The sequence below is a fragment of the Sturnus vulgaris genome, chromosome 3 (genome assembly GCF_052056855.1).
Source record: "Sturnus vulgaris isolate bStuVul1 chromosome 3, bStuVul1.hap1, whole genome shotgun sequence".
In the NCBI taxonomy this organism is placed as follows: Eukaryota; Metazoa; Chordata; class Aves; order Passeriformes; family Sturnidae; genus Sturnus; species Sturnus vulgaris.
In genome coordinates this window covers 25382437-25395237 of record NC_142245.1, presented here as the reverse complement: position 1 = coordinate 25395237, position 12801 = coordinate 25382437, and the positions used below count along the sequence as shown (strand labels likewise).

Below are 12801 nucleotides of genomic sequence, written 5' to 3'. Positions count from 1 at the left end.
CCTATAGTCTATTTCTGGCTATTAAAAGGAAAGTCAGAATAATAATGCAGGTGATCTATTAAATAGCATTCATTGTAAAATAATCTGCCACTTGCCAGAAATCAAATTATTCTTGTTTTATACAGTTATTAAATAAGCTCTGTAGAAATTAGAAATAATAGGGAGATCTGTGCAAAAGAAAAAGTATAGCAGCAAAAAAAAAAGTACATCATGCTGAATAAAAATCACAATATTTAAGGTTACAAATATATACATTTGGGGCATTCAGAACTCCTTGGACTTACTGCAAGTGGTGTTCTTCTCACATAATCCTTTCTATTTAAAGAATAAATACCATGACTCTTGAAAATAGTATCTACATCTAGATTCTCCCAAAGAAATGTTTCCTTTTTTTCAAATTTAATTAGCAAATACAATTGTAAACATAACAAGACACAGTTACTCATACTTCTTAAATATGATCCAAACATTAAATTAATATTTTACTTGAAATTTTGTTTAAAAGAATAATTCTATGTAGCAAAAGACTAAGGCATGGTAGTTGTGCTAGGCTATAAATAAATAAAATAAAATATTAAAAATATCAGTGATTGTAAAGCTATGCCAAGGGTAGAAATGGTTGTTTCAATCCTGCTACAAAACAGAGAAGATGCTTTAAAGAAAGACAATATTTTGAAATAAGAAGGCGCAAAAACCTGAATTCTCTATGCATTGTTTGCTTTATAAGGGAAAGAAGAAATATCTTTTTCACTTGTTTTACTACAGTGTTATCATTTTACAAATGAGTTGGTCCTTAATATCTTCTCAATGCAGCTTATATTAAATAAATAATTAAATAAACAAATATCAAATGCCTATGCACAGACTGGAAATGGACATATGTTCAACAGTTATTCAAGTATCCTTTCTTTTTCCATAATACCTACTGGTGTTCATAAATTCTCAGACCTACCTTCTTACTTTGTCTGCCTCTATGTATTCACTTAGTTCAGAAAGTCAGCATGAGCAATAATGCAATATGAGGACTTTTATTTTTTTCACTAATCAAAGATCAAGTATTTACCTTCCACAAGCATGTCTGGCACATCTGCTTGATATCTAGGCCCCACTCTGATTTCTCCCTTGTCTGCTAAAAGCGTTTTCAATGATGGATCATACACCAATGAATAAAAAAAAGCATCCTAAAAAATAAGACATATTTGCAACAGCATAATAATTTTTAAAATTAGGTTTGCAAACTTGTAACACCTTCCATTTGGAAATTTGCATATTTTACAGAACACAGATTTGGTACATCATAAATCTTTATTTTACATAATACAGATGTTTCATGAGTGCTTTAAAAATGCTAATTAAGACTTCCTCATTGTTAGGACTTACTTCAGAACAGAACAATAATGAAAAGATTTGTACACAAAACTATATCAGTGGATTTGAAGAGAATTAATGCTAACTGCTTTATGAATTTAAAATGTTTGCACTCAAATATCTCTACCATACTGACTTTCCATTAAAAATTAATCCCCCAAAAAATAAAACACTGTCTGTGTAAACCCTTCTCAGGCACTAAAATAGTATTGGCAAATGTGATATAGTCACATAAGTATAGAACAAATCCTGCTTGAAAAAATACTTTTACTGATTATCAGTGGTTTGGGGTAGAAATTTAAAAATTAAGACATGTTAATTTCAGTTAAAAAACACTGCCTTCCTGATGCTATATTAAGGCATTCCAAAGGAAAATATGTTTATTCTAAAGGTATTTTGCAATCTTTTAAATTCTTGGGGAATTTTCTTCCTCTCTGGTAAAGCTAAACATCCTAAGTATCTTCCAGAGGAAGGTAAGGAGATACTTTCCATACAATAAAAGAAAAAAAAACGAAAAAATAAGGAGGAAAAACCAAAGCACCATGTGAATTCTCCATTCAGTATTCGCCACTGGAAAAAATCTCTATATTTTTGTCTGTAAGAAACCATATTAATTACTTCAAATTAATTATTTTCTAAATACAAACAGATTCATAATAAACCTATCAATTAAGTGTGTAAATCACATTTTTATCCAATAATACTGTTTAAATCCGTTTTTTGAACAACATAATTTTTCTAACCTATCATCCGAGATATGATTTTCAAAGTATTGGTTGCCCATTTGTTAAAAATACAGAAAGAAAAATAAACTTATCCCAGTATGTACTTGAATAGAAAACACAATTACCTCTTTCTCCAGATATGACAGCACAGATTCTGTCTCATTCAGAAGTGCAACGCTGCATTTTCCCCTATACAAACAATAAGCAAGAATAGTTACTATGTAAAAAGTTCAAATTTCAAGCAGTTACTTACAAGAAAACAAACTTCTACAATAAAAGTATAAAAACATTAAAATACATAAAAATGAACACTGCCATTCTTAAATAATAGCAAAAGTAACATAAAAGCAACAAAACAAACAGCTGTTTGATCTGAGCATTCAAACACATTGGAATTCCACCAAACTGGGAAATAGTTTCAGTAATGGAGAAGCAAAAAAAAAAAAAAAAAAAAAATTAAAAAAAAAAGATAAGAAGTACAGTAAAAAAATACAAACAATAAATACACACACAATCAATAAAAAGGCCTGGATCAAAGAAATCACCTCCAAGTGAGTTATCTCCAGTAAGTGCAGTGTATAAAATTTGAAAACAAATAACCTAAGCTAGAATGAATTTAAGGCTTTACTTTCAACGCTGTAAAAACAAAGCACTTTTCTCTTTTGAATGACCTGTCCATGTGTAACATAAGTAGTCAATGCAATGGGAGTTGCTCACCCCTTTCTCCTCACCATCTCCCCCCCAGGACTGCCTTGCCTCAAATTCCTGTCTCCAGCTTCTCTGTAAATAACCTGCAGAATTATTTTTAACAAATGGTATTTTAAAGAAACACTCGTGGATGTGGATGAAAAATGTAAAGTGTGCTGAATCACCTTGCTAGGAATTCACATTTTTATGTTATAATTTACAACTAAACTACCATTATATATATATATGCTTGTGTATATATATGTAAAGTATACATATATAAAGATATATCTACTACCCTTTACATACAGCACCTTGCATTTCATGCACCAAAGTTTTATTCAGTTTAGTTGGTATTTGCCAGGAGGTTGCTGTGGCCTTGTACATCCAGCTACAGGAACTGTGCCCAGAACACCCATCTCCCATCTTTCCTCAAGGAACAGACCAGAATACAAATAGAGAAAGAGCAATTGTTTGCAGAGACCACCTTGATTTTAAGACAGGACCAAAATGGGTACTGTAAAAACCTGTCATTCTGTCAGGGAGTGCTGACTCTAAGCTCAACCAGAGGCATTAGATGCCAATTGCTAATGGCTGATCATTAAGTGAACATACCCAGCTAATGTCTTATTCATTGCCACTGCACATCCTGGGAAAGGGGGGTGAGCCACACATTACTGTCCTGAATTTCTCTTCATTGTCATACCTGTCAGGAGAACCACACCACCAAAGAAAAACGGTGGGAAGAGGGGGAAGAAAAGCCTGACCACAATACACAACTGCTGAGGAAAATCCTCCTGCAGCAGAGAAGTAGGAAACCTTCTAGATATCCCATCACATCTTTCTTGGAAGGTTTTCTTGAAGCTTTTGGCCTTGAGAATTCCAAGCATTCACTTCTAAAAATTAATTGAATTGCAGCATGAAGTCAGTTTTCCAACTTGATTTTAATATTTTATTGGGTTTTTTTAGTGTAAAAGGCTAACCAGGAGTTTACCTTTCCAGTCTACTTCTATTCCACACAGCTCGAATATGCTCTCTCCACTACAGCCTGCCCTTATTTAACTCCAATCACCACAGAGGCATTCAGTGCTCCACTGCCATCATGACTGCAAAAGTATTTTATTGACCAACCTCGTCTTTTATTGCTGGTTCCTTAAAAAATGCATTTTATTTCATTAAGATACAAGATTAGTCCCTGCAGCACACCTTCTAAGCGAGTGAATTTCTATTTGATGCCACATGTCTTTGTACAGCACTTTAACCATCTAACAGCTGGAGTCATACAGAGGTAATATTTTGTAAGCATATGTGACCTCTTACATGCATGGAAGACAGTACTAGACTTACAGTAGACACTAAAATTAAAATAAAACTACAACAACAACAAAACTCACATTTGAAAACAGGTAAATTACAGAAAGCTTTATACTTTTGATTCTCTATACTACAGTTTCCCGTTTCTGTACTCTAGAAACCTGCAATACTTAATACAAGTGATTTAGAATCTTTATCAAATTCATAAAAGCCTACTGTTTATTTAACTCCTCCCTTCTTTCTTTCCCATCAGAGGAAAAGCATCTCTGTCTAGTTACAAATGCTCTGCTGGCTTGAACCAAGCATCTCGTTCATTGTATTGTGTCTGGCACCCCACAACCATGGATGCTAAGGACATAAGTGAATATCGACTTGCAGTAATATACTCCTTAATATTCTCCAACCACCACTGCACTTTTCACCCCTTCTTCAATACTAATAATCAAATGCCCTGGAGAAAAAGTTAATGTCGTTTCAATCACATTAAAATGCGACTTGGGAGTTAGGTCTTTAGGGGATGTATCTGAAAACCTATAGCTTATCTGGATTTAGAAAGAATATTTTCTTCCTTACAGTGCTCTGGAGCTTTATTCTTTAAAGTTTTTTTAATTATTTCAGATAATTGGGACAGATAGAGCTATATCAAATAAATAATCAATATAACAGCATAAAATCTGACTGTTCCAAACAAGACAGAGAAAAGAAAGGGGGGAGCTAACTACCTACAAAAACAGATGAAAGCGAGCGTATGCTGCATTTAGCAGATTATAAAATGGGTTACACACCAAAATAAAATTATCTTCTCTTCTTTCAGAAATCCTACTGTCTTTACATTTGGAGTATTATTTAGATTAGTGGCATACAATGCCACAGGTTCATTGTTCTGTTGGAGTCTCCTGCCTGAAATGTGCCTCTAAACTGAACTCAGGTAAAAATTACAAAGAATTGCCCAGTTTTTAAAAAATACTTATAGGAATAAAGAGCTGTCTACTACTTTTCCACATATGAAACCTTCTTCCTCTTACATAACTGATTCTTTGATTTAAGCTGTGTTCCTCCAACAAGCAGCATTCTTGACTTAACTGGTATCATCAAGGTGAATTTTTAGATAACAGAATCAGGTCTCAATGTTAAGATAACATGTCCAAAACGCCCGATGTTGACCTTTTCCTCAAATTAAAAATGCTCAGAAAATTTTTTTTTACTTCCCATGAAATTAGGCAAATTTATCTTGTAGGAATGTTGAAAGAAAGTTTAAGCAACCTCAGCAATGCACGAATAACAGTAAACAGAAAAGTAAGTTAGCTTTTATGTCTTCATTACATCTTAATTTTGATAAGATTAAGTTGTGCCTTCAGAATCCTTTCTGCTCTTAGATGTACTTCATATTTAATCTGGTCACAAATAGAGTTATTCCTTTGAGCTGACAACAATGCCAACAAAACTTACTATATAATTAAATCAGCCAGCAACAAAAAGTAATTTAGAGGTCTTGCAGTACAAGGAGACAATAAAACTCACCTACAAATATATGCTCATGGTATTGCCAGCTTCTATCATACAGATCACTTAGGATTCAATTTCTTCTTCGGTCCTAGTAACCAGAGCCACCTCATAACTTTTTTCTTTAAAGCATTCATCATGTGAAAATCCTTTTCACATGCTACACCTTCCTTCACTCCCATTTCTTAGAAGCTTTTGTCTGCTTGTAAATTTTTTTGTATGTTCCAAGTGACTTCACCAGTGAGTTGACAATTCCTGATCGTTTACACCCGTCAGCTAAGGGATGCCTGACAAGCTATTTTTCTACGCCTACAGGCTACTTCCATACCACAGGGAAACCTTTCTGCTACAATACAGAAACAAGACTGACACTCTCTCCAGAAAAAAAAATTAAAAAATCAACTAAAACTTTAGAATTAAAGTGCCTTAATGATTTTGTAGGAAACTATTTCTTCAACAGCCCTAGAAGAAACTCAGGATCAGTCAGTCTCAAAAACAAAACTCTAACCATCTACAGCCAAAACCTCTAAGCATAGAAACACTAATGAGGATTAAAAGGAAATTGAAAGAAATACTACTTATCATGGTAGATAGAAGTCTCATTGCAGGGAACAGAAGGATTTGTTCCCCCTCTGCCCCACCTTTGCTTTATGGGACTATTTTTCCTGGGATAGGTGGGAGACAGTTTACTGTGGAACAAAGAAAAGGGGAATTCTAAAAAATAAAGGAAAGCTTTGTGAGACACTCATAGGTCAGACTGTCTTGGACAATTCAATATGGAACTCATGAAAATCAACACCCTATGTGAGATGTCTGTTACCATGCCAGTCCTGAAGGAGAGATTTCACAGAGAGTATGCTGAGCTAAGTCCTAAGGGATCTTGAAAATAAAGATAAAAACGTGCCATGTTTCAGTGAGACCAAACAGAGGAGTGAAAACATGTGGGAACTTACTTCAGACAAGAATGTGACAACAATCACTATTTAGATGAGAGAAGGACAGGACTACCCTTACTAATCTGTTAAAATGAAGGCATAAGATGATGATAATCAGCTCAAGAATTTAAGTAGCATGAAAAAAAAAGTTATACCAAGGTTATTAGACAATGTTATGTAAAGATTTCGATATAGTCTGGTTAAACAACCTAGAGCAAAACACCAAATTGCCCAGAAGATACACTGAAATGCCTTCTTGTTTGCACTCTCTAGGTAATTGCTCTTTAATGAGCTTTTTCTTAAAGTAATCAAAAATATAGATTAAAATCGTCATCAAAATTTTTAAAAGCTGATGCAAACATTTATATTTTAAAACTATCAAAACTAATCGAAATCAACAGCCTCATCTTTCAGAGTGCCTGTTCATTTCAGCCCTAACTTTTAAACTGGTGGAAGCCTCTACAATTCCTGTTCTGCTGTTCTGGCAGGCTATTTCTTCATGTTTTCACCAGATGAGCAAGACAGCCAATGAGATAATTTTTTTTTTTTAATCTATTGGAAAAGGAGGCATGCAAAAAAAAAAAATATAGAAAGAAATTACAAGAAACAAAATGCCTGCTAACCAGTATGAATGATAGGAGTGGAAAAGGCAACGTCATGGTTCAGTACCATGCCAACAAAATCTCCTATTGGAATGCAGATGGTGACAATGATGCAGTGCAAGAACTCTCAGAACTCATTGCTCCGGGTTCCCACCAAGTCAGTGAAACTTTATATGCATTACTAATTCAGATACAAGCTGAAGAAAGAAAAAAACCACATGCAGGCATGACCCCAGAGGCTTGGAAATAACAATTATTAATTGCACTCCTAAAAACAACAGAATTATGTTGGATAATTTTGTACAGATATATACCAATTGCATCTTGATGATCTGCATCAAGAAATGTTAGTGTCTCAGCAGACATTTAGAACACAGAAGCATGAGTCACTAGCTAGACAGTCTGAGAATATCATAACAGGAAAGAATATTAGGAAATATTATGTTTGTGAGAAAAATCTGATTTGATTTTAACATATGCTGTTACTTCAATGATAATCAGAGATTAAACTCAAATGAAGGTGCATAAGGAAGAGGTGTAGAAAGGAGCAGGTGCAGGAGTAGAACTCCACAGTAATCTTTTGCACATCAGCATAAAGGGAGAAAAAGAGGGGAAAAAGGTACAGATATTGAATAAACAAGTAGAGCTAACCAAAAAAAACCACTTTTTTTTCCTGAACTGTCTTAAATGAGAAAGTGTTTTGAAGATCTCCAATCAAACACCCACTTGGAGCCAAGTCTTGATCCCTTACAAGCAGCCTGCACTGCAATGATGACCACCAAACCACAGAGTGGGGACTGTGGAGTCCAAAGGGCTCCTACCATTACATGAAATTGATTCCCCAGTCACATCGAGCCAATACTGAGTACTTGTGTGTTTCACTTCGAAGCACAGTTTAAAGAGCACAGAATGATGCTGACAGACACATACCAATGTCTTTATAGTAAATTTCAAGTTCTCAAGACTGCAAAGAGATTAACTGGGGAGCAAGTTATTGCATAACACTAAAAACAAAAAAAAATAAAAACATCATCATAGTGATTTAAATCTGGAATAGATTCCTAACTACAATTTGACTATTAAAATACTCAATCAATATCTAGAATTGACCAAAAAAATCTGCATTGTATTGATTCATAATTAATTGGCTCAACTTTGCCTCTGTTCATTTACAAAGCCATCTCAAATATCCTCAAATATGAGGAAGAAAACACAAACAACAAACAAAAAATATTTGATAGGTGACTACTGCTGGACTCTGTGCCTCTGAAAAATAATACCAATCTTCTAACGAGTACAATATTGTGTACCTGTGGCGAAAAGATAAATCAATAAACTTGGCATTATCTGATTTACACACACTTGATCAAATAAAATTATAAACGAAATGCACAGCAAACTGATTTATGCATATCTAAATGAACTAGTAAATGTCTGGCATCTAAACATGTGCATAGACTTTATGGATGGCCCAGGATTTGATACTGCATGTGGCTTTCAGTCAAAAATTTCAGACCTTTAATTTTAATTAGAGCCAGAGTGATAATTTTGTGCACTCCAAATTGGTAAGATTTCCAGACAGTCTCTTAAAGCAATTGTGCCCTACTGACGTGGATTTAAAAGTAATTAAAAGGTAAATATTTTCTCAATGTGGCCACAGTAAAACTATATATTTTGATATCTCAAAACAAGCATAACTGTAGATGTACTTTCTGTAAACTGGAAACTTCATTGTTGCAAATTCAAGTCATTGATATTTTTTCTCTAGGGATTAATTCATGCTAAAAGGTAAAAGAATTGTTGCCTTTTAGCACAGCAGCAGGGATGCCCATGAACTGAAGGAAACCACAGGAGGCTGGTTAGGAATGATGTTCTATATAATCATGAAACCATTTAGGTTGGAGAACACCTTCAAGATCGTCAAGGCCATTACAAGCTGCCCAGCTCAGAAGTAACACACATCACTCCATGCAACTGAAAGTAAAAGTTTAGCACCCTATGAAAGGCTCCTACCTTATAATTATGTCACTACAGGGAAATATGTACTGATTTTCAGATATTTAAGTGACAATTTTCCACTGATAAAAACACTTTCTCTCATACTGTTACTAGCACTGGCTATCGACCACATAGGAAAGCAGGATTCAGCCCTGAACCAAATTTTCATTTTAATTCAAGTATGAATAATTTTAATTCTATTGGAAAAGAAAAAAAAAAAAAAGAAGAAAATAGTCAAACATGCTTCAAAAGTCCCTTTGCTCCAAATAAACTCGGTCCAGAAGGGAAGAATACCTTGGTTAACAATCCAGATGACTAGGTAAGCACATGCTTATGTAAAACAAATTTACTCCTTATCCAGTCTGATTTTTGCCAGAAAATAATCAGGCTTATAAAGTTAACAGTAAGCTTTTAAAAAGCTAGAATTTGTATATATACTCACACACTCTATGTAGAAACTTCTAGTTTGCCAGGAATGCCAAAACTAGAAATCCTGAGATAATACCACTAAATTCTAAAGTGCCTTGTCTTGAAAAGTAACACTATAAAATGACCTGCCATATTGAGCTTCAGACCATTTGCTGTTTTGAGTGAAGGAATCCCACAGTCAGAAAAAAAAATTCTCTAGGCCTTAGTTCTATCACACAACTTTCTTTTTTGCTGTTCTTTCTTCGTGATCTTATCAGGACTCACTAATATTGATCTTCAAACAACTGAGTCATTTATAACACATCTAAAGAGCACCACACAGTTATAGTTTGTAAGCATGACATGCTCTTATTAACTGCACACAATTAAGCTACTTTTTCTGCTATGCCTACAAAGTGGTACCAATCAAAGTTTCTTGAGTCTACCCAAGAGCAAGGGTACCATTTAACAACCGAAAAAACTGACCACCAAAATGACAAAAAAATCGCCATAATCAAACAAACAAACAATTAAAACAAACAAAACACCAAACTGAAAAACAAAATAATGCTGTGTTCTAAATTCTATTAGTGATCAGAATAATCTCAAGAGGAAAACCAAGATCCTTATAGACTGTTAATTCGGAAATTAAAGTATATTTTTTTTTGTATGTTTACATGTAAAAATATGCAGAGGGTACAAATTTCTTAATATAAATTGAAGAACTCTTCTCATTATCTGACTATTTGGATGCTCTTTAATGTCACATATGCATAAGCATTCTGCAAAAACACATTCTCCCCAGTCATATTAATCAGCTTTTAATAAAACTATCTTATGCTACCACAATTTTTAAAAGGCTCATAAAGTCCTTTCTGTGTTGGATCAGAAGTAATAAACCAAGCCAAGACCATCTTAAGATAGTTTTGAGGGTTCTTTTCTTGGTTTTGTCTTTTGTCAGCTTTTAAAATAAAGGATATGCATAAGAATATTTCAGAATCAATGCTCAGAAAGTTCTTCTTTCACAGGTGCATAGAAAACTAGAATTTGCTGTTTATTCCAAGCAGCAAATAGAATCCTCTAAAAAACATAAGAAACACTTAGTTTATCCAACTGCAGATTGAAGAAACACTCCCCATTAAAGATTAAGGTGCAAATTTCCTACAGTTATTTGAAGAAACCCCATCATGACAAACATCTACATAATACACAGATATCCTACACATGTAAAATGAAATGCAAGAAAAATATTTTTTTTTCTCCTAAGGGGGGTGGAGGTTTTTATTGCAGTATAAAGCAGTCCAAAAGACTCACACCTGCTTTTATTATGACATCTGAGAATGCCTGGTTTATGTATGCTTGCCAAACATTTAAAATATCATCATCATCATCTTGCATAAAAACACCACAACCCCAAGACTGGAACATCAAATAAGCAAACAAGAAATAAGCAAACAAGCAAAGATACTGAAATGGTAAGATGAACCTTGATGTATAAATAAATTCTTCTACAAAATTTGTAAGAAATATTTAACTTTAGAGCAATTACAAATGAACTTAGATGCTAATACATCTTTTACAACAATCTAAACATGTTTAATACCTATTAACTCTTGAGAGCTTAAGAATGAAAAATAAATTTAAAGCCCAAATCACAATGCATCTCCAACAAGATAACCATTTGCTGATTTTTGTAGAAGAACCCACTTTTACCATATACTGTTTTATGGTGAATTTTGCAACACTGGCAGATAATTTCAGCTTTCTGACAACTTCCACCATTCTTCCCCTTGTAACTTTTCATGCCTTTCTAAAATGCTGTATTTGGTAATGCTCAAACATCTGAAAACCCTGCCTGGGATTGCACCACCTGCACCAAGCCTGGGTGCATTCACTGCATGACATTAATAAAGGAGAGTGGCTCAGGGAATCCAGCTGGCAAGACAACTGCAACAAGGACATGTAGGATTACAGAGCCTGGCAAAACTGCATCTGCAACATGCAGGGATTAGGAAGGGAGGAGATAATCCACTGGAGGGGTGTTACTCACTGCACACATCTGAGCAGACACGGGAGGCAATAATTTCACTTGGAACTTGACAAGTAGGCAGGAAGGTAACAATCTGGCTCTTTGGGATTTTCTTATCCCAAAACTTATGCTGCTCCCTAAAGCTACTGAAATGGCATAGAGACATCTAATTTAAAGGGGAGACAAGATGATGTCTAAAAAAAATCCCAGCATTTCTAACAAAACAAATTACATGTCAAAACAGTTACATATAATGTACGCGTAACAAAAATATCAGAATGAGGGATGAAACTATATGTCACTAATACGAGAGCAAATTACATCAGAATTATTCAAAACCCAGAGTTGCAGACCAAAAAGCTCCAGAATTAGACATGCATTTTAAAGAAATCCATTCCACTAAAATAACTGCAAGGTAAGTCAATTATGAAGTAATAGCAACACGTGTATAAATGAGACATCACCATATTGGAAGTATGAACTAGAACAAAAGTAACCTTAGTGATAGGGTTTTTATGAAGGGGAAGAGATGTAATTTCCTCTTATTACTTATTAGTAAAAACTATGTAAAAACATACTAGGTAAAATTCTTTCACTCCTCCAATTACAACAAAAAAGTCAATTAGTCTCAGATACTTTTCTTGGCTGAAGATGTTGGGAAAAGTTCAAGATGTGTAGCTGTCAAAAACCTTCTCCATTCGCTTAAAATGAATTTGAACTCTTTCCTCTTCCTTCCAGAGGGGCTGAGTTTCCGTGTTCTTACTTTTGGGAGAACTGATCTCCAACCTCCAATCTCCACTCTATACCATTGTACCATTTACTCCTGTAAATTCCATTTTTTCCTAAGGGCTAAAACTGCAGGTGCTTAGAGCAAAGGCCCACATCATGGAGCTACCCTGGCTTTTATTGCACAAATATTCCCTAGCTTTCTACATGGAGGCAATTGGCTTGGTAGACCAGTGGCAGCAGAGAATGTCATTCTGAACCTGACTTCAGCAAGGCCTGCAGTGTTCCAGTGTCCTTCAAGCAGATTTGAAACATAGGGACTAGACAAGAGGACAATAATCTTGGAAAAAGCCACCAGACTGGAAAGGCTGTGGTGAGTGATACAAAGTCCAGCTGGCAGCTGGTTACTGGGGGTATCCCTCAATTGCTGACCCTGGGAAAAACAGTTTAAAACCTTTATTAACCCGAACACACTTTCAACATGCCTACAGATGATATTAAACCAA

The 12801-nt window shown here is 34.6% G+C and overlaps 1 protein-coding gene across 11 annotated transcripts in view; it reads right to left on the bottom strand.

Annotated features, from left to right (window-relative positions):
• MTA3 (metastasis associated 1 family member 3) overlaps nucleotides 1-12801 on the bottom strand; it is a 242813-nt gene that overhangs the window by 186119 nt on the left and 43893 nt on the right. For all 11 annotated transcript variants that reach the window (XR_015802205.1, XR_015802203.1, XR_015802202.1 and 8 more), the window contains exons 5-6: nucleotides 2219-2282; nucleotides 1064-1181 (exon numbers count right to left, since the gene is read on the bottom strand). Coding sequence is in view for 7 of the 11 variants with exons in the window: in XM_088161230.1 (XP_088017356.1) it covers nucleotides 1064-1181; nucleotides 2219-2282 (182 nt within the window). In the remaining 4 variants the exon portion in view is untranslated. The remainder of the gene's footprint in view (nucleotides 1-1063; nucleotides 1182-2218; nucleotides 2283-12801) is intronic.